The following is a 21,787-nucleotide window of genomic DNA, read 5'->3' on the forward strand; positions in this document are numbered from 1 at the left end:
ACAAAGAATTTCTGTCACCAAAGTCCAACAGTATACAATATATTATAGTATGACTACACGACAAAAGGAAGTTTCCTTTTAAGTGTACAGTATTATTCATGTCTATACAGAAAGCTGACCTGAACACAAGGGCACAACATCACAGCAGGATTTCTGGACTCATAGACTCATAGGTCAGAAGGGACCAATATGATCATCTAGTCTGACCTCCTGCACAAGGCAGGCCATAGAACCCTACCCATCCACTTTTATAACAACCCCTAACCCAGGACTGAGTTATTGAAATCCTCAAAATTGGTTTGAAGACCTCAAATATGGACCTCGTATTATGATTATTTTTCCCTGCCCCACCATCACAGCAGCACGGTTATGTTAACACAGATACACAATCTCTTGCCTTATCTACACACTCATTAACATACTCCCTGTAGTATCTGAGCACCTACTTGTCCATGCCTTAACACATGCTAAAGGTGATTTTGCTTACCCCCAGTCAGAATTAAGTATATATTAGTCCCAAGATAAGAAACTGTGAGGATGCAACTGTGAATCCTAAGAATCCTCAGATTCATAATATATTTGATATCTGACATACAAACAAAGGGAATGAAGTCTTCCACTTGCCTTGATGGCCTCAGTTAAGATAGCATCCATTTTTGGGCGTGAGGAGGCAGCCATCTGTGTTTGCTTCTGTGCTCTAGCTAGTTGGCTAGCAGAAAGTGTTGCCCATGAGGGAATGGTCTTTTTCACTTTCTTTTCCTTTTCTTTAGACTGATCCTTCTCACTTAGGAAAAAAAAAATAGTGACAGTAAGACAGATATTGCACCAAGGCAGCCCACAGAGCAAAAAAGCAAAACGGAAAAAAATAAAAGTCTCAAAAGGTTGTCTTGAAAAGGAAGGGCTTTTTAAAAAATATAGGAAGAGGCTAAGTAGATAAAGCACTGAGGACTTTATATTAAATTGATATATTTTGAAGCATAGACCATGATAGTTCAGTACCAGAGGATAAATCCAGAACCCCTCAAAAGACCAATTCATTTATTGCATAACTAACAGACGTGTTCAAAACCAACAAAGACACAAGGAACTAGAGATCTGACCTTGTCCCTTCAGCCAGAAGGATTCACACAGTATATCACACAACTTTGTAACTCTCCTTAGGATAACACAGGGTTCCAAGACAGAATGGAGATCCATATGCAGGCCAGGTCTACCCCACAAACTTTTGTGGACATACCTGTGTCAGACAGGGGTGTGACGTGAGACCAGCACAGCTGTACTAGTCCCTAATGTAGATAGATATATTGGCAAAATTACACTTCTGCCAATGATGCTTGGTTAGCTTTTGGAGGGGGAGGGTGTGAGAGAACAGACACGATACCTAGAAGGAACTATGTGAGCAAAAGTACAGTTTTATTAGAATAAGCTGTGTCCACACTGGGAGCACTTTGCCAGTACAGCATAGTAGTATACCTACATTGTCATAGGGCTCCTAGACCTGGTATAAACTGGAGGGGAAGGAGAGGGAAAATCGATTTAAGTTACGCAACTTCAGCTACATGAATAACGTAGCTGAAGTTGACATACTTAGATCTACTTACCGTGGTGTCTTCACTACCGTGAGTCGACTGCTGCCACTCCCCCATCGACTCTGCCTGCGCCTCTCGCTGAGCTGGAGTACAAGAGTCAACAGGAGAGCGCTCGGGGATCAACTTATCGCGTCTAGACTAGACACGATAAATCGATCCCTGCTGGATCGATCGCTGTCCACCGATCCGGCCGGTAGTAAAGACAGACCCCTAGTATATACCTAGCCCCCTGTGATGGACAGTCAGAGTTAGAAGATAATGCAGAAAGCTTTGCACTCTTGATAGCACCCTTACAGCATACTAACATGGCATATGGGCTGATCAATAAAACTTCTGTAAGGGCTCTGCCTTATCAGGGAAGAGACAAAGTAACTGTCACAAGAAGGTTACAGGAATATGACCTTACAGCACATTTAAAACACGAACTTATCAGTCTAGCAAAACTAATTTTGAATTGCAGCAAGGAATTATTTGCAACCACAAAGTGGGGCAGGGACACCAGTCTGGAGCAACCTCAAGGCTTCTCTTCTTGGGAAACAGCATTAAGTGCAACAAAAACACTTACTTCACACCCTGGGAATGCGGTAACAGAACAAGTGCTAACAGTGGAGCCCATTACACAGAATCTATGTAACTAGGACAGGAAAGACAGGTTGCCTGAATATTACTCTGACTTATTTACATTTGTAGGATCTGCCCACAGCCCAGCTGCATTTTGGAATCTTCTAGAAAAACCTGTCGGGACCACAAGCAAGCATTCTGTGCCCTGAGAGTACACACAGTTCCCATCCTTCTCAGTGCCTTCCTTTTCACAACTAACTGTAGATTCTCTGGGTCCAAACAGGAGTTTGTGCGTATGTACATCCCACAAACAGTAATATGCAGAACCACCTCAAAGAAGAATTGCTCATTTCAGGTCAGCAGTCAAGTGACGTTAAGTATATCCCTCTCCTTGCACTAATGGAAACCCAAAAGATGGAGAATATGTTCAATATATTCAGACTAGAAACCCGTTTGCAGAAAACATATGTATTTTCCAGGCAATTCTGGTTTGCAGGGGAAAAAAAATTCCACACAAATCATTTCCTGGGAAAAGTTATCTGCTACTGGATGAACCAAAGGTATTTGTTCCACCCCAAAACAAAATACTCAACTTTGTATTAATTTACTTCAAAAACAGCAGCTGCATTTTGGCTTCCATCCTTAGTTTTTGAGAAAATTTTAGTAGTCTTTTTTCACTAAAATCTTTTACAAAAAAATTCCAAACTTCCCCTACAATCCCACCCCAATTCCAGGCACTCAGAAAGGAGTATATCTTACTCCTTTTTGGTTTCTTCAGAAGACTTTGCTTCTCCCTTCTCACTCTCTGGTTCTTTTGGCTGCTCTGTCTCGCTGGATGTAGCTGGTGGAGTTTCATTCTCTTGCTCCTCTCCAGTAGAAGCAGATTCCTCAGAGCTGACTTCTGGGTCTAATGAAAGATTTGGAAATACAAAAAGTCTGTATCCAAAACAAAACTCTACTCTTTACAAAAAAAGACACAGGGAGAGTTTATAAACACACCCAAAAGCAGCCATTTCCCTAGACAATCTCTGTGAAAAATGCAAATTATCCATTTAAACGAAAACTTTAAATAGTTCTATGAACTTATTAAATCTCTTCAGTATGTCGTAATTAGGAGTAAAATGCCTGAGTAAGCTTCAAAACAGACATTACATAAAAATTCTCAAACTGAATTAACTCACTTTTCTTATTTCACCCACTTCCCCACCGCCCCCCGGTCCCACATCCCCTTTCCCTAGATTATGGAAGTTTACTATCACTGCGGTCACTCAAGTGAGATGCCACAGAAGAAGCCACTATCAACTCTGTTTTGTGCTAACTCTAAATGAAGTGGAAAGGTTTTTGCCTAGACTGAGATGATCTCTGGCATCCTTACACACCTTAATAATGAAGAGACACTGCCAGTTAAAATTTGACATTTAGAGATCAACTTGTGATCAATATAAACGTACCCATGAGTTCTTTTGTTTTCAAGAACAGGTTTGATCATGACCAACTACTGTTTTAAAAATATCACAGTCTTTGTTTATACTAAACAGTAGTGTTTAAATATGTTAACATGTTATCTAAATGTTCACTAGTCATGCATGGCTCTAGACAGGGCCTTAGAGTTTTCATTTCTGGGTTCGGTTCTGCTCAACATCTTCATCAATGATTTGGATAATGGCAGAAAGTACAGTTATAAAGTTTGCAGACAATACCAAGCTGTGAGGGGTTGCAAGTGCTTTGGTGGATAGGATTAAAATTCAAAATGATCTGAACAAACTGGAGAAATAGTCTGAATAAATAGGATGAAATTCAATAAGAACATATGCAAAGTACTCCATTTAGGAAGAAACAATCAGTTGTATACATGGAAAATGACTTTGTAGGAAAGAGTACTGAAGAAAGAGATCTGGGGGTCATAGTGGACCATAAGCTAAATATGACTCAGTGTAACATGGCTACAAAAAACAGCAAACATCATTCTGGAATGTATTAGCAGGAACGTTGTAAGCAAGACACGAGAAGTAATTCTTCCACTCTAATCTGTGCTGATTAGGCCTCAACTAGACTATCATGTCCAGTTCTGGGCACCACATTTCAGGAAAGATGTGGACAAACTGGAGAAATTCCAGACAAGAGCTACAAAAATGATTCAAGGTTTAGAAAGTATGACCTATGAGGGAAGACTGAAAAAATTCAGTTTGTTTAGACTGGAAAAGAGAAGACAGAGGGGATGTGATAACAGTTTTCAAGTAAATAAAAAGTTGTTACAAGGAAGAGGGAGAAAAATTGTTCTTCTTAAGCTGTTAGGACAGGACAAGAAGCAATGGGCTTAGAATTGCAGCAAAGGAGGTTTAGGTTGGACATAAGGAAAAACCTCCTGTCAGGGTGGTGGAATCTCCATCATTGGAGATTTTTAAGAGCAGGTTAGACAAACACCTGTCAGGAATGGTCTAGAGGATAATATTTAGTCCGCTATGAGTGCAGGAGACTGGACTAGATGGCCTCTTGAGGTCCCTTCCAGTCCTATGATTAAACTAGCAAATTCATCATTTCAACTGTCCATTCGTTACCTGTTTGGATGGAGAGTCCCTAATCTACTCTAGTTCCTCTGTGCACTATAGAAAGCCATCTTCTCTCTCCCTTTAAGAAGTGTGCTCAAGTGACTTTCGGCTGCACACAATTTTCTTTGAAATTTTGTGAATTTAAAATATCAATTCAAATGCATTAACAACTATTTTTGCATAATTTCATTTTTTTCCCATAAGAAAGAGGGTAAAAGGAATCAGTGGGATTAACTGAATAGGATATCCAAGAATCATTTTGCCAAGAAATTCAGCAGAAGTGATATGATCAGAGATGCAACTTACATCAATCTTACAAAGAGGTAGTATGACGGGGCAGCTGCCCCTGACTGGCTGGCAAAGGGTTAATAGCTGACCTTGGAATGGCTGTGCAGAACCCAGCCAACCAGAGGAAGGCTTAGACGCAGCCAATCAGGGCCAGGCTGGGCCCTATAAGAAGGACTGCAGAGCAGAGAGGAGCTCAGTCTCTCCCTGAAGCTTGAGGGAGAAGGACTGGCTGCCTGTAGAGAGAAGTGCCTAGGACAGAGCAGTGCTGAGCAAGGTCAGGGGTGTAAGTGGAGTTCCAGCCTGGCTGGCTCCCAGACGGAAGCCTTGATACAGGGGCCGAGTAGGTGCTGGGGCTATGGGGAAGTGGCCGAGGGAAAGCAGGTAGTGGCAGAGGGGAAGGAGTGAGTGGCTGCCAGCTATACGGTCCCTGCATCGAGGCCCCAAGAAGCAGGCAGACCTCGGGAAGTGGTCAGCTAAAGGACTGCAGTATGCCCCTGAGTGAGGGGCAGGACTATGGGCTGCAGTTAGCTACTGCGGTGAGAGGCCAGGCAAAGGACTGACTGTCTCCCTGCATCCAGGGAAACTATGGAGTTAGGGCACAGCTGGACGGCCATGCCCTGAAGAGGACGCCGTAGTCCAGCAGTGATGCGGGTCCCCAGAGCACAACGCGTTACACCTTGCTAAATTGAATAGCCCATCAACACAACAGAAAAAAGCAGAAAAACGTGCAGCTAACTCATTCAGCATCCTGTCTACACTCCATTCATCAGCCCCCCTACTCAATCTCAAACTGCTTTCCTTCCACCAGTGAAAGCCACTTTCACCCTGAACAACCAACAGGCAATCATAAGAGACCATGCTTATTGGTTATATGTTCATGCAGTGCAGTAAACTCAGAACTATATTAATCATAAAACAAATTTAGTTTATGTGGTTTTGTACTGGTGCATGTAAGTAAGTGAGGTATGGCTTCAGATTGCAAATGATGGCTGCAAGCCAAAAAACTTTTAAACTACCAAAAAATAAAGGCATATGAATGGGAATTCTTTGTCAGTGACTGCTCTAACCTTGGCGGTAATATCTATGTAGGAATTACAGAAGTCTGTGTTGGTGTACACATCTACTACCTAAGATCCACAAACCTGGAAATCCTGGACGCCCTATCATATCGGGCGTTGGCACTCTCAATGAAGGACTGTCTGGCTATGTGGACTCTCTACTCAGACCCTATGCCACTAGCACTCCCAGCTATCTCCATAACACCACTGATTTCCTGAGGAAACTACAATGCATTGGTGATCTTCCAGAAAACACCATTCTAGCCACCATGGACATAGGGGCTCTCTACACAAACATCCCACACACAGATGGAAAACAAGCTGTCAGGAACAGTATCCCTGATGATGCCACAGCACAATTGGTTGCTGAGCTCTGTGCCTTTATCCTCACAAACAACTATTTCAAATCTGATGACAATATATATCTCCAGATCAGTGGCACTGCTATGGGCACCCGCATGGCCCCACAATATGCCAATATTTATATGGCTGACGTGGAACAACGCTTCCTCAACTCTCCTCCACTCACACCCCTTCTCTACCTATGCTACATTGATGACATCTTCATCATCTGGACCCATGGGAAGGAGACTCTGGAAAAATTCCACCACGATTTCAACAGCTTCCACCCCACGATCAACCTCAGCCTGGACCAATCTACATGGGAGGTCCACTTCCTAGACACCACAGTGCAAATACTTGATGGTCACATTAACACCACCCTATACCGAAAACCTACCGACCGCTATGCCTACCTTCATGCCTCCAGCTTCCATCCTGGACACATCACACGATCCATTGTCTACAGCCAAGCACTGAGGTACAACCGCATCTGCTCTAACCCCTCAGACAGAGACCAACACCTACTACAAAATCTCCACCAAGCATTCTCAAAACTACAATACCCGCACGAGGAAATAAGGAACATAAGAACAGCCGTACTAGGTCAGACCAAAGGTCCATCTAGCTCAGTATCTGTCTACCGACAGTGGCCAATGCCAGGTGCCCCAGAGGGAGTGAACTTAACAGGCAATGATCAAGCGATCTCTCTCCCGCCATCCATCTCCATCCTCTGATGAACAGAGGCTAGGGACACCATTCTTTACCCTTCCTGGCTAACAGCCATTTATGGACTTAGCCACCATGAATTTATCCAATTCCCTTTTAAACAATGTTATAGTCCCAGCCTTCACAACCTCCTCAGGTAAGAAGTTCCACAGGTTGACTGTGCGCTGTGTGAAGAAGTACTTCCTTTTATTTGTTTTAAACCTGCTACCTATTAATTTCATTTGGTGACCCCTAGTTCTTGTATTATGGGAATAAGTAAATAACTTTTCCTTATCCACTTTCTCAACATCACTCATGATTTTATATACCTGTATCATATCCCCCCTTAGTCTCCTCTTTTCCAAGCTGAAGAGGCCTAGCCTCTTTAATCTTTCCTCATACGGGACTCTCTCCAAACCCCCAATCGTTTTAGTTGCCCTTTTCTGAACCTTTTCTAGTGCTATAATATCTTTTTTGAGGTGAGGAGACCACATCTGTACACAGTATTCGAGATCTGGGCGTACCATGGATTTATATTTATAAGGATACAGATCAACAGAGCCAGACGTGTACCCAGAAGCCTCCTACTGCAAGACAAAACCAAGAAAGAAACCAACAGGACTCCACTGGCCATCACATACAGTTCCCAGCTAAAACCCCTAAAACACATCATCAGGGATCTACAACCCATCCTGGACAATGATCCCACACTTTCACAGGCCTTGGGTGGCAGGCCAGTCCTCGCCCACAGACCACTGGCCAACCTGAAACATTCTCACCAGTAACTGCATACCGCACCATAGTAACTCTAGCTCAGAAACCAATCCATGCAACAAACCTCGATGCCAACTCTGCCCACATATCTACACCAGCGACACCATCACAGGACCTAACCAGATCAGCCACACCATCACTGGTTCATTCACCTGCATGTCTACCAATGTAATATACGCCATCATATGCCGGGAATGCCCCTCTGCTATGTACATCAGCCAAACTGGACAGTCTCTACAGAAAAGGATAAATGGACACAAATCAGATATTAGAAATGGCAATATACAAAAACCTGTAGGAGAACACTTCAACCTCCCTGGACACACAATAGCAGATTTTAAGGTGGCCATCCTGCAGCAAAAAAATTTCAGGGCCAGACTTCAAAGAGAAACTGCTGAGCTTTAGTTCATCTGCAAATTTCACACCATCAGCTCAGGATTAAACAAAGACTGTGAATGGCTTGCCAACTACAAAACCAGTTTCTCCTCCCTTGGTATTCACACCTCAACTGCTAGAACAGGACCCCATCCTCCCTGATTGAACTAACCTCATTATCTCTAGCTTGCTTGCTTATATATACCTGCCCCTGGAAATTTCCACTACATGCATCTGACGAATGGATATTCACCCACGAAAGCTCATGCTCCAAAACGTCTGTTAGTCTATAAGGTGCCACAGGATTCTTTGCTGGTTTTTTTGGTAACTCAGAATACAATCATCATTTCATTTTACCTGGTTTGGCCTCCTCACCTTCAGCAGGTTTGCTTTTGGGAGGAGTTTCCCGAGCAGAAGAATTCACAGCACGACGGATCGGCATGGTGTCGTCTTCAACCTTCTTTAAGAAACAGAATAAGAAAATCAAGCAAATATGAGAGAGTCTGAGAAAGTTCCTGAAATGGGCCTAAAGCAGAGTATTAGAAGCTACTGGAAGAAGTGTGTGGAGAAATTTTCCAGGCAAGATCTGATGCAATCAGCTTTCTAAATCTACAGGTAAAACCCAAACCAGCTACACTGAAGCACATTCGGAGACAAAAGAGTTTCACGTTTTTTATTTCAGTTTACAATTTATGAGACAGAATCTTTTTATTTCAATTCAGTTAAATGAGGAGAGCATTTGGGGATTCTGGCAAACCAGACACATCTCATGGAAATCAGGGGAGGGGAGGAAGCATGCCTACAGGGTTTTAATCAGACTCCCAACCTAGTTTCCTACAAGCAGGGGAGGAAAAATATAAAATAACCCTTAGCAGGGCTGGAAGTCAAGGACTGATCCAAGGGCGAGCTTGGAGAATGGGTCAGACCCTACCTCACTTAACTTGTCCGTGTGGATCAGCTGAGCTCCCGTTAACAATGGAAGCGCCTTATGATGTAAGGGTTCAGCTTCAGACAGATCAGTCGCCATTTAAATTAATTTCTAGCCCCAAGTGCAGGTAACACTGTGGAGCCCCAGGTTTTAACCACAAAGATTTTTTCCTAATGGTTTTCACAGTGCAGTGAGGAGTCAACCTAAAGTACAGAAGAGATCTGGTATGATTAACAAAAAACAAAAAAAAAAACTACTTCTATTAAACTAAAGATTTAAAAAAAAATGGATGAATTACTGTTTATATCAACATGACTGACAGTACGGACTTCATGTTCGATAAAGATGCCACAACATCAACACACACAAACTATTACACATAGCTAGGACAAAGGCGGAAGCTATAGCAGCAGTCTGTTCTGTAAAGGCATCTTCTGAGGGAAAAAGGAGACCACAAAGGAAGAAACATTCAAAAATAGAATCACCACAATACACTATGCCTAAAGCACAGGGTAGATAAAAATCAATTATTTAGTTTAAATCATTTTTTTTATAAAATGCTTTTTGAGGAAAAAAATCTACCTAAAGATATAGTTTTAATTAAGATACATTATAGCTCAAAGATATATCATCATGGAATAAGGATTACAAATTCTAATTCTATAGTATGAGACAATATATTCATATAATGTTCAAGAAAAGTTTTGTAAATGAGTTCCAATAGTTCATGAATTAGAGACCCAATCTTATGGGATTCCAGGGGCTGCTGAATAGATTAACCTAAATAATCTTTCTATCTAGCCAATGGGACTCGGTGCTCAGTATAGAAGATACCATCAGAGATGCTTAATTTTGCAGTTCTCAAACTGTGGATTTGTGTCTCCAGAGATAATAGGCTTGTTAACAGCAAAATTGTTTTAAAATAAATAAACTGATTTGAGATCTACCATACCATCCTCTCACTAGAAGGGAAAACCTGTAATGGCAGCAGGCCGTAAAAGAGACCCAGTTTGAGAATAAGAACCATTCAAGAAATATATGTTTGCTGACGATGTTTTAAAGAAAGTCACATCAGTGAACTGGTGGAAGTCAATTAAGCACTTGGATTCAGAGAACGTTGAAGTGATAATCTCACTTTTAACAGCAGTAGCTTCTTCTGCTGGTGTAGAAAATATCTTTTTCCTTTGGACTAATTCATTCCAAACTGAAAAATGGTTTGGGACTTGAAAAAGCAAGAAAGCTTGTTTTTCTTTTCCAGATTAGGAACAAACAGGAAAATGAAGGTGAAGACGACTGAGTTAGCAGCTAACATTTTAATATTAGAAGCCAATATTTTAAGTTTCTCGTGCTGACCTGGCTGACAGAGTTGATTTTTTTTTAATATTTCATTTAACTATTTCAGTTAAACAATTTTAACAAAAACAAACCAAGTTTTTTAATTCAGGTTTAATGAAATTCAAAAATCCATGTGTTTGTTTTGTTAAAAAAATTTATGTTTGCTCTTGAAGAAAAAAATCCAGAATACATAACGTTGTTTAAGTTAAATAAAACAATTTAAATGTCTGTCTCGCGATGTTCTCCTCCTAATACCGCATGGCAAGAAAATCCTCCAAATATTAATGATTAACCTGTTGAATTGGAGATAGTTCACCTCCCAATTACTTCACAAATATCTGCTTCAATTACCTTTGGTAAATGAAATATCCAAACAATCATTCATTTTCTGATATGGCTGTAAAACTAATCTGAAAAGTTTTCAGAATTACACATTTTTAAATTTGTGTGTACGTTTTAAAAATGAAACCTACATCTATCTCTGAGTTGTGAAGAATATGCATTAAGGTTATAACAATCAATAAGAATGCACTTTTATGTAGCAATCCATGATTCAATCGAGTCTTCCTGACTAGTGATTTAAATCAAATCCACCCTGCTAAAGCACCAGATGGCTAAAGATAAAGCTTCAAGGTAACAGGGCTAGGGCAGGACTTGAAAAAGTTACCCAGTACCTACTAACCCAGGGGTAGGCAACCTATGGCACACATGCCAAAGGCGGCACACGAGCTGATTTTCAGTGGCACTCACACTGCACGGGTCCTGGCCACCAGTCTGGAGGCTCTGCATTTTAAATTTACTTTTAAATGAAGCTTCTTGAACATTTTAAAAACCTTATTTACTTTACATACACCAATAGTTTAGATATATATTATAGACTTATAGAAAGAGACCTTCTAAAAACGTTAAAATGTATTACTGGCACGCAAAACCTTCAATCAGAGTGAATAAATGAAGACTCGGCACACCACTTCTGAAAGGTTGCCGACCCCTGTACTAACCCAAGAATGAAGTCTATTAGACAGGCAGAAATATACCAGTGACCCAAACTATACCTTTCCTAAGCCACACTCCTTAACATTTAGGAGGAATAAAACAGAGTTTCAAACAACTCAACTTACTGGGAAGAAAATATACATTGATTTATTGGTGGCTATCACCCACTATAAATTAATGCTTGGCAGCAGCATTCCCTCTAACGTCCATGTGCAGGTGTAATGAACATCCGTCCAAGTTTAAGAGCCAATGACCATAGTCTCTCCCACACCCTCCATCTTTTCCGCATTTGTATTTACTCATTATCTCCTTAATTTCACACACCTCACATTCATTATCAGTTCCCCATCACCACAGGATCCCATTCTCCCTCTGTGGTATGGATAGCCTCACTCCCCTCCCACCACTAAGAGGGAATTGTTTTAACTTCTCCATTCCCTTTCCTCCCCCACCATCTCCTTTAAGAATACTCAACCAGCAAACAACAAAACCAGGGCTGAACCTCTTTCACTTTCCTCATATACTGTTAAAGGAGCAGTAACACTTAGGCCTCTGTCCTCCCGTCATGTCCAGAGAAATAGCCAGTGGTATCCAGGACCAGATTAACTATTTGTGAGCCCCCATGGGCAAGGTGCAGGGGGGCGGGATGGTCAGTCTCCAGAGTGAAGGGCAGGCTGGGGGCAATGAGGCACAGCGTGGCGGGAGCAGTCCTCCTCTGCGCAGCCCAGCAGGAGCGCACTGTTTACAAACCTGCAGCTGCCAGACACACACTGCCCTGCCCAGCCCTGTGCTGCCAGCATGCCCTTTCCCAGTGCCTCTGCCACTGCCCACCACCTTCCTCACAGTCCCACCATCACACCTGCACAGCACCCCATATTCTTCAGGGGATTCTGCACTGCGAGCGCCACGGGGCCAGGAAGCCTGCCTTAGCCCCGCTGCACCACAGGGCTGGCAATCCCACAGCATTCTTGCCAGCATGTTAAAGAAGTATGGGTTGGATGAATGGTGGATAGAAAGCTGGCTAGATCATGAGGCTCAACAGATAGTGATCAATGGCTCCAAGTCTAGTTGGCAGCCGGTATCAAGCAGAGTGCCCCAAGGGTCAGTCCTGGGGCCCGTTTTGTTCAATATCTTCATTAATGATCTGGAGCAGGAGTGGGCAAACTATGGCCTGCAGGCTGGATCCAGCCCCTCAGGGGTTTGGATCTGGCCCACAGGATTGCCCCTGTGGCGCTGCAGGCCTGGCACCATTCTCAGAAGCGGTCCCTGGGCGGGGGCACAGAGGACTCTGCATGCACTGCCGTTGCCTCCAGGCACTGCCCCCTTGCAGCTCCCATTGTCCGGGAATCGGGAACTGCGACCAGTGGGAGCTTCAGGGGAAGTATCTGCAGGTATGGCAAGGGCAGCATACACAAAGCCCTCCATGGCCAGAGGCTGCAGCGCTCCCTGGAGAGGTACAGAGCTGGGGACAGGACGAGTGAGCAGGCAGGCAGCAGGCCCTGGCCCCGATGCACACCGCTGCCACCCCAGAGCCACTTTAGGTAAGCGGCGCCAGGCTGGAGCTTGAACTCCTCCTGCATCCCGCCCCCCAACTCCCTGCCCTAAGCCCCCTGCCTGCATCTTGCACCCCTCCTGCACCCCAACTCCCTGTCCTGAGCTCCCTCATATACCTGCACTCCTCCTGCACCTCAACCCCTGCCCTGAGCCCCCTCCTGCAGTCTGCACCCCTCCTGCACCCTAACCCTCTTGCCCTGAGTTGCACACCACACTCCCTCCCATAGTCCGCACTCCCTCCTGCACCCCAACCCCCTGTTCCAGCCCTGCATATAATTTCCCCACCCATATGTGGCCCTTGGTCCAAAAAGAATGCCCACCCCGATCTGGAGGATGGCATGGACTGCACCCTCAGCAAGCTTGCAGATGACACTAAACTGGGAGGAGTGGTAGATATCCTGGAGGGTAGGGATAGGATACAGAGGGACCTAGACAAATTAGAGGTTTGGGCCAAAAGAAATCTGATAAGGTTCAGCAAGGACAAGTGCAGAGTCCTGCACTTAGGACGGAAGAACCCCATGCACTGCTACAGACTACGGACTGAGTGGCTAGGCAGCAGTTCTGCAGAAAAGGACCTAGGGGTCACTGTGGACGAGAAGCTGGATATGAGTCAACAGTGTGCCCTTATTGCAAGAAGGCCAACGGCATTTTGGGCTGTATAAGTGGAAGCATTGCCAGCAGATCGAAGGACGTGATCATTCCCCTCTATTTGGCATTGGTGAGGCCTCATCTGGAGTACTGTGTCCAGTTTTGGGCCCCAAACTACAAGAAGGATGTGGAAAAATTGGAAAGAGTCCAGAGGAGGGCAATAAAAAATGATTAGGGGGCTGGAGCACATGATTTATGAGGAGAGGCTGGGGGAACTGGGATTATTTAGTCTGCAGAAGAGAAGAATGAGGGGGGATTTGATAGCTGCTTTCAACTACCTGGGGAGTAGGGAGGATGGAACGAGACTGTTCTCAACAGTAGCAGATGACAGAACAAGAAGCCATGGTCTCAAGTTGCAAAGGGGAAGGTTTAGCTTGGATATTATGAAAAACTTTTTCACTAGGAGGGTGGTGAAGCACTGGAATGGGTTACTTACCTAGGGAGGTGGTGGAATCTCCTTCCTTAGAGGCTTTTAAGGTCAGGCTTGACAAAGCCTTGGCTGCGATTAGTTAGTTTGGGATTGGTCCTGTTTTGAGCAAGGTGTTGGACTAGCTTACTTTCTGGGTCCCTTCCAACCCTGATATTCTATCCCATGGGCCGGACTGAAAGCCCTGACAGGCCGGATCTGGCCCGCAGGTGTAGTTTGCCCTAGACAATTAAAAGGATTCTCTCTGTCACTAGAGCAAAGTTCTGTTTCCATCACATTCCCAAGCAACTCAACCTGGGTCTTCTACACAAGTTACTTCTGAGGGCATTCTACGCCAAAAAATTAAAAATTCAGCACAAAAAAAAAATGTAAGAATTCTGCAAGTTTTATTTGTCAATAAATGAAGAGGCTCCAGCATGGCAGTGGGAAGCACAGGCCATTGGCTGGATGAAGATCGGAGATCAGCCTGTAGGCTTCCCACCCCCTACGCCCATGACACGGACTCATCGGTGAGGCTGCACCCAACCCTAACACAGCAAAAGGCCTAGGCCTGCCTCAGAAACATCCTGGGCCCCTGCTCCTCTGTGCCAGATATGGGACAGGCAGGCTCAACCAGGCAGGATCCAAGTGTGGAGGGGCTCAGTCTGGGGGGATCCAGGGGAGAGAATTCTGTGTGGGACAACCTGGGTGCAGGCAGCTCAGTGGGGGTCTAGGTGTGGGTGAGATCTGGATGCCCAGAGATTCATATGGGGGGGGGTGTTCCAGGTGAAGGCGGGTGCAGTTAATTGAGGGTCAGTGGCATGGGGGTCCAGATGTGGGGGCTCAGGGTAGGGCACCTGGGTGGGGGTTTGAGAGCTCAGTGGGAGTGAAGGGATGGGGGTTCAGAGGCAAGGGGTATGATGCAGGGCAGCTCCAGATGCAGGGGTTGAGGTTCAATAAGGTGGGGTTCTGGATGTACTGGGTGAGGCTTGGCAGAAGTGTCTGGGTACGGGAGGTTCGAATGCACAGGGGCTGAGTGGCTGAGGGAGCAGCTCCCCATACAGCGACCCTTCCACCCACAGCTGAGGAGTGACAACGGCAGTAACTAGGGGAGGATGCTAAGCTTCCTGCATCTGGGGGAGGCTTCTGGGGATGGGTCTGACACAGCCCCAGCCACTCCTTGCAGGAGAAGATGAAGTCCATCTTCTTCTGCCTCCAGCCCAGCCAGAACTAGCAGCTGATCCCAGCTCAGGATAGGAGCCACAGTGATTTGCCTCTCTGCCGGCTGCCTGAAATGATGTACCTGCATTGCTACATCCACATCTTGAATACCAAGTGCACGTGTGGTTGCCCCATCTCAAAAAAAAGAAAAAAAAGACATATTGGAATTGAAAAAGGTTTAGAAAAGTGCAACAAAAATTATTAAAGGTATGGAATGGCTCCTGTACGAGGAGAGATTAATAAGACTGGGACTTTTCAGCTTGGAAAAAAAAGACGGTTAAAGGGCGATATGATTGAGGTCTAAAAAAAAATCATGACTGGTATAGAGAAAGTAAATATGAGAAGTAGTAAACACAACACAACACAAGAACTAGGGGTCACCAAATTAAATTAATAGACAGCAGGTTTAAAACAAATAAAAGGAAGTATTTCTTCACACAATTCAGTCAACCTTTGGAATTCCTTGCCAGAGGACAATGTGAAGGTCAAGATCATAACAGGGTTCAAAAGAGAACTAGATAAGTTCATGAAGGATAGGTCCGTCAATGACTATTAGCCAGGATGAGCGGGAATGGTGTCCCTAGTGTCTGTTTGCCAGAAGCTGGGAATGAGGGACAGGGGATAGATCAGTTGATGATTACCCGTTCTGTTCATTCCCTCTGGGGCACCTGGCATGGGTCACTGTAGGAAGACATTATACTGGGCTAGATGGACTTTTGGTCTGACCTAGTAGGGCTATTCTTATGTTCTTATGCTAGGGAGTAGTGCATAACTGCTCTTGCAGCTTCCCTGTCAGAAAATCATTTTTCTGCAGGGAAGCAAAGAAATCTGTGGGGGACATGAATTCTGCGCACACAGAAGTAATAGATACATAGAGCAAAATGAGCAACATTCATACAAACAAAATTGGTGACAGTTGAGGGGTGAGGAGAGAGAAAGAGGGAGGACTTGAGAGGAACATGTAATATTAGGAAATGATGATTCCTGAAGACTAAATACGGACAACTAGGTTCAAGTTTAACAAACAAATGACCATCCCTTCAGAATTTGGTGGAACAAATTCAGCCCTAGTACAAGGGGGTGTAATGCTGATTTAGGAATGTGCAAAGCTAAGAGTATCTCCAATTCAACCTTAGGCCAACCAAAGGGAGGTAGTAAGATAACGAACTATTCCCAGATGAACCAAGCCAAGTAGAGTTGAACCTTGCAAAGGGAATTAAAACCAATAGTAAAAGGTTCTATAGCCATATAAATGAGAAGAAAACAAAGAAAGAAGAAGTGGGACTGCTACACACTGAGGATGGAAAGGAGGTTAAGGATAACCTAGGCATGGCCCAATATCTAAATAAGTACTTTGCCTCAGTCTTTAATAAGGCTAATGGGGAGCTTAGGGGTAATGGAAGGATGACAAATGGGAATGAGGATATGGAGGTGGATATTACCACATCTGAGGTAGAAGCCATACTTGAACAGCTTAATGGGACAAAATCGGAGGGCCCGGACAATCTTCATCCGAGAATATTAAAGGAACTGGCGCATGAAATTGCAAGCCCGTTAGCGAGAATTTTTAATGAATCAGTAAACTTAGGGGTTGTACCGTACGACTGGAGAATTGCTAACGTAGTTCCTATCTTTAAGAAAGGGAGAAAGAGTGATCCGAGTAACTATAGGCCTGTTAGTTTGACATCTGTAGTATGTAAGGTCTTGGAAAAAATTTTGAAGGAGAAAGTAGTTAAGGACATTGAGGTCAATGGTAATTGGGACAAAGTGCAACATGGTTTTACTAAAGGTAGATCGTGCCAAACCAACCTGATCTCCTTCTTTGAGAAGGTGACAGACTATTTAGAAGAAGGAAATGCGGTAGACCTAATTTACCTCGATTTCAGTAAGGCATTTGACACGGTTCCACATGCGGAATTATTAGTCAAGTTGGAAAAGATGGGGATCAATATGAGAACTGAAAGGTGGATAAGGAACTGGTTAAAGGGGAGACTCCAACGGGTCGTACTGAAGGGTGAACTGTCAGGCTGGAAGGAGGTTACTAGTGGAGTTCCTCAAGGATCGGTTCTGGGACCAATCTTATTTAACTTTTTTATTACCGACCTTGGCACAAAAAGCGGGAATGTGCTAATAAAGTTTGCGGATGACACAAAGCTGGGGGATATTGCTAACACGGAGAAGGACCGGGATATCATACAGGAAGATCTGGATGACCTTGTAAACTGGAGTAATAGTAATAGGATGAAATTTAATAGTGAAAAGTGCAAGGTCATGCACTTAAGGATTAATAATAAGAACTTTAGATATAGATTGGGGATGCATCAGTTGGAAGCAACAGAGGAGGAGAAGGACCTTGGGGTATTGGTAGATCACAGGATGACTATGAGCCGCCAATGTGATATGGCTGTGAAAAAAGCTAATGCGGTTTTAGGATGCATCAGGCGAGGTATTTCCAGCAAAGATAAGGAGGTGTTAGTACCGTTATATAAGGTGCTGGTGAGACCTCATCTGGAATACTGTGTGCAGTTCTGGTCTCCCATGTTTAAGAAGGATGAATTCAGACTGGAACAGGTTCAGAGACGGGCTACTAGGATGATCCGAGGAATGGAAAACCTGTCATATGAAAGGAGACTCAAAGAGCTTGGCTTGTTTAGTCTAGACAAAAGAAAGCTGAGGGGGGATATGCTTGCTCTTTATAAATATATCAGAGGGATTAATATTAGGGAGGGAGAGGAATTATTTAAGCTTAGTACCAATGTAGATACAAGAACGAATGGGTATAAACTGGACACTAGGAAGTTTACACTTGAAATTAGACAAAGGTTTCTAACCATTAGAGGAGTGAAGTTCTGGAACAGCCTTCCAAGGGGAGTAGTGGGGTCAAAAGACATATCTGGCTTTAAGATTAAGCTTGATAAGTTTATGGAAAGGATGGTATGATGGGAGAGCCTAATTTTGGCAACTGATCTTTGATTATCTGTAGATAAGTATGCCCAGTGGTTGGTGATGGGATGTTGGATGGGATGGGATCTGAGTTACTGCAGCGAATTCTTTTCTGAGTGCTGGCTGGTGAGTCTTGCCCACATACTCAGGGTTTAGCTGATCGCCATATTTGGGGTCAGGAGGGAATTTTCCTCCAGGGCAGATTAGCATAGGCCCTGGAGGTTTTTCGCCTTCCCCTGCAGCGTGGGGCATGGGTCACTTGCTGGTGGATTCTCTGCAGCTTGAGGTCTTCAAATCACAATTTGAAGACTCCAATAACTCAGACATAGGTTAGGGGTTTGTTATAGAAGTGGATGGGTAGGGTTCTGTGGCCTGCTTTGTGCATGGGGTCGGACTAGATGATCACATTGGTCCCTTCTGACCCTAGAATCTATGAATCTAAGCAGGCAGCATTTCAACAGGAGACATACCCTGAGACATTTCTTTAGCAGGCAGCTGCAAAAGGCAGGTGTTTCTGATGATTAAATACAATTTATCCACTTCCTCTACAATGTAAACCTCCTTTGATGCTCTTCAGGACAATTTTTATTTAAAAATGTAAGTGTCATTTAAAAGTGTTGTGGTCTTTACAGTAATGGAAGTGAATGAAGTAGACTAGGTTTGTTCCCCCGTGCCCCCCCGCAGTGGTAAAAAGCTAAGTTCATAAAGTGCTGCATTACAAACAAAGGAAAATGAACTTTCCTGTGTCATTCCACTCTTCTCCTGGAATTTCAACACACACTAAATCATTTGCCCTATGTCCAGCACTTTAATTTCATTTGTGTCTGGGATGGGAGGCCCCATCAAATGGAGGGGGGGGGCGGGAGAGAGGGGGGGGGGAGAAAGAGAGAGAGAGAGAACACCTAATGACATTTTGGAATCTATTTCAGAGAGTCTTTCAATTATTAATCTAATTACTATAAACTACCATCAGCTTTGGCTATCAAAGAATTCCTACATCCTTTTGGTTACCATTCATTACTTAACAGGCAGTTCAAAGAAAGGTAGATTGAAACTGACAGTCATGTCAATTTCACTCTGCTCCTCTCATATAGATGTTCCTACAAAAATGCAAAATGCAGGGAGAATGGAAAGAATAGAGGTCTGCTGAATTTAAAGCTCTGATAGGGGAGACAAGGTCACAAGTGCTTCTGGTCCTCTCAAATCAAAGTTCAAGGTCTGCCAGCTGGAATCATCTGGGCATATCTTACCTAATCAATTCCATGCTACTGTAGGGCCTTAGGCATTAGTGGCACCTTAGTCTATTCTGCTCTCTCCCTCTAGCACACAATTTAGTCTCCCAAGGACTGAAATGCTTTGGTCTAAATAAAGTTTTTGGACTTAATATAAAAGGTATGTGGGTGGGTGTAATTTAATGGACTAGTGATATACTGGAGATCAGACTATATGTGATGGCCCCTTCCACTCAAATATGAAAAAACAACCCACTCTTAACGAATATATCTGCCTGCCCAAGGAATCAGGCTAAAGATTGATTTCTACACCAGGAGAGAAAGGACCAACCAAAACATCACTTTCTGGATTGAGCATGAGAGATGGCAGCTGATGAAACTGTCTAAAATCAGTTTATCAAAAAGCACTGAAGCAAGTAACAAGTCTCAGCAAAAGCCACATTTCTATCAAAAATTCATGCAAGGCCAGACCAGTTGAAAAGAAAGCAGACACTCCCCCAACTTTTTATTAATTTACACTTTAAAAGAACCTTTAATCCAAAAGCATTTTACAGACCACAGACAGAAACCTTCATACAGTACTGAAATTTAGCTCTTCTGCACAGAAATTGAGGATTGGAAGTGAACAAGAATACTGTTTTCAATTAAATTGCAGGTGGATTTAGAGGCAAAAGCAAGTTACCCAAACTGAATTTGACCAAGATACCCAAACTCCTTGCACTGAGTACCAAGGGATCTTTAACAGTCAGGAGTGTTTAGAAAAGCTGCAGTGACACACAGAAGATATTCCTATCATTGCTTTTTATGGCAGGGGTAATTTGGAAAGCAGTAATTTTTTTATATTTAAGAGAATGTTAACAAAACCAGTGATGTAGGTTAGGACAAGAAACACAGGTCACCATTCAAAATGGTTACAAGGTAATTTTTGTTAATCAGATCAACTACCATCAAAACCTCAGATCCCTACTAGACATACCAGTATGATTCAACAAAACAGATACTAAGTGAGAGTCCTAAAAATTGCTTTGGAAATGCATATAATTTTTACACACACAGAGCTACTGTTCATTTAAGTTATCCATAAGAAATGATATATGGCTTAGCCCAGTGGCCCATGTAGTCGAGTATTCATTCATCTCTCTCTCTCTCCCCCTCTCTCTCTCACACATCAGTACCAGATTGTTCAGTGAAAGGTACAAGAAGCCATAGTGAAGTTGTGGAAAACTTTACCTATAGAGAAGTTCCTGCCTAACTTTGGTCAGTTAGTTGTCTGCTTATGTCCTGAACGCAACATGAGGGTTTGTATACTATGTGAGTGTGTGTTTTATATACACACAAAAATAAATATGTATCTTAGTTGTAGATGAGAACATCCACAAACCTATAACTGTTTTTTAATCCAAAGTTCATAGGTTAATTATGCACTGTATAAAAGCATTTCTTTGTACATCTTAAACATCTTGCCTTTCAATGTCATTGATATCCCCTTGTTTTTTAAGTGTAAATAATAGTACCCAATTTGTCTTTTTCATTTATTTTATGTATTTATCATGCCCTCTTATTCCATTCCTCTCTAACCTAAAGGTGTTTGCAAGTCTTTTCACTATCCTTAAGTGAAGTCTTTCCATATCTCTAGTCTCCCCTTACTAAAACATTTCCATCTCTGCTTGAAAAGAAAGTAGGGAGTGAAGGTATGCTCTTCTTACACAAACCCTAGTGAGCTCACAAAAAAAACAGGTTTAACAGTAATTTTCACCGGTGAAAACATAGCAGGCATTATTAGAGGACTTTAAGGACTGATCAGTCATGGAAGAGACTTTCAGTTTCAAGCAGTGACCCCAAACTGACAACCAATAAAGGCTGGCAAGATGACAGATAGAAGAGGCAAGAAAGGGAGGAAGTTCAGTTATTGTACATAAATTTTTCGGGCAAGACAATTCTGAAAGGGAAATCACTAACACTTTGCCATTAGCCTTATTTCTGGTCAGGCAATCTGTCCAGAGCCACCTTGTTTCCCCTCTACACCCAAAACTGTTCAAACTCACAGCCAGGGCTACCCCTAACATCCATAAACAAAATTCCATTGAGGATAGCTGCTGTGAATCAGGAACGTGTGGATTTTGCAGGGAGGCGGAGGAAGAGAGAAGAAAAGCATGAAAAAATAATAAAATAAGGTAAGAAGGGTAAAAGAATAATCAGTCTCAAACAAGGATAACAGAATCCCTGCTACCAGTAAAAACACTATTAGTAGATATGTGCAATTGCAACTGCCCTGGGTAGCAA

At 43.2% G+C, this 21,787-nt stretch overlaps 1 protein-coding gene across 6 annotated transcripts in view; it reads right to left on the reverse strand.

The window, feature by feature from the left end:
• The window catches only part of HP1BP3 (heterochromatin protein 1 binding protein 3), a 95,794-nt gene that overhangs the window by 52,603 nt on the left and 21,404 nt on the right, over positions 1-21,787 (reverse strand). For 2 of the 6 annotated variants that reach the window (XM_030537699.1, XM_030537695.1), the window contains exons 2-5: positions 9,173-9,372; positions 8,599-8,701; positions 2,910-3,057; positions 625-784 (exon numbers count right to left, since the gene is read on the reverse strand). In XM_030537699.1, coding sequence (XP_030393559.1) covers positions 625-784; positions 2,910-3,057; positions 8,599-8,701; positions 9,173-9,268 — 507 coding nt within the window. In that variant the 5' untranslated portion in view covers positions 9,269-9,372. The remainder of the gene's footprint in view (positions 1-624; positions 785-2,909; positions 3,058-8,598; positions 8,702-9,172; positions 9,373-21,787) is intronic. The other 4 variants (XM_030537697.1, XM_030537698.1, XM_030537701.1 and 1 more) reach the window with 4 other exon arrangements.

Source organism: Gopherus evgoodei, chromosome 18 (genome assembly GCF_007399415.2).
Source record: "Gopherus evgoodei ecotype Sinaloan lineage chromosome 18, rGopEvg1_v1.p, whole genome shotgun sequence".
NCBI lineage: Eukaryota > Metazoa > Chordata > Testudines > Testudinidae > Gopherus > Gopherus evgoodei.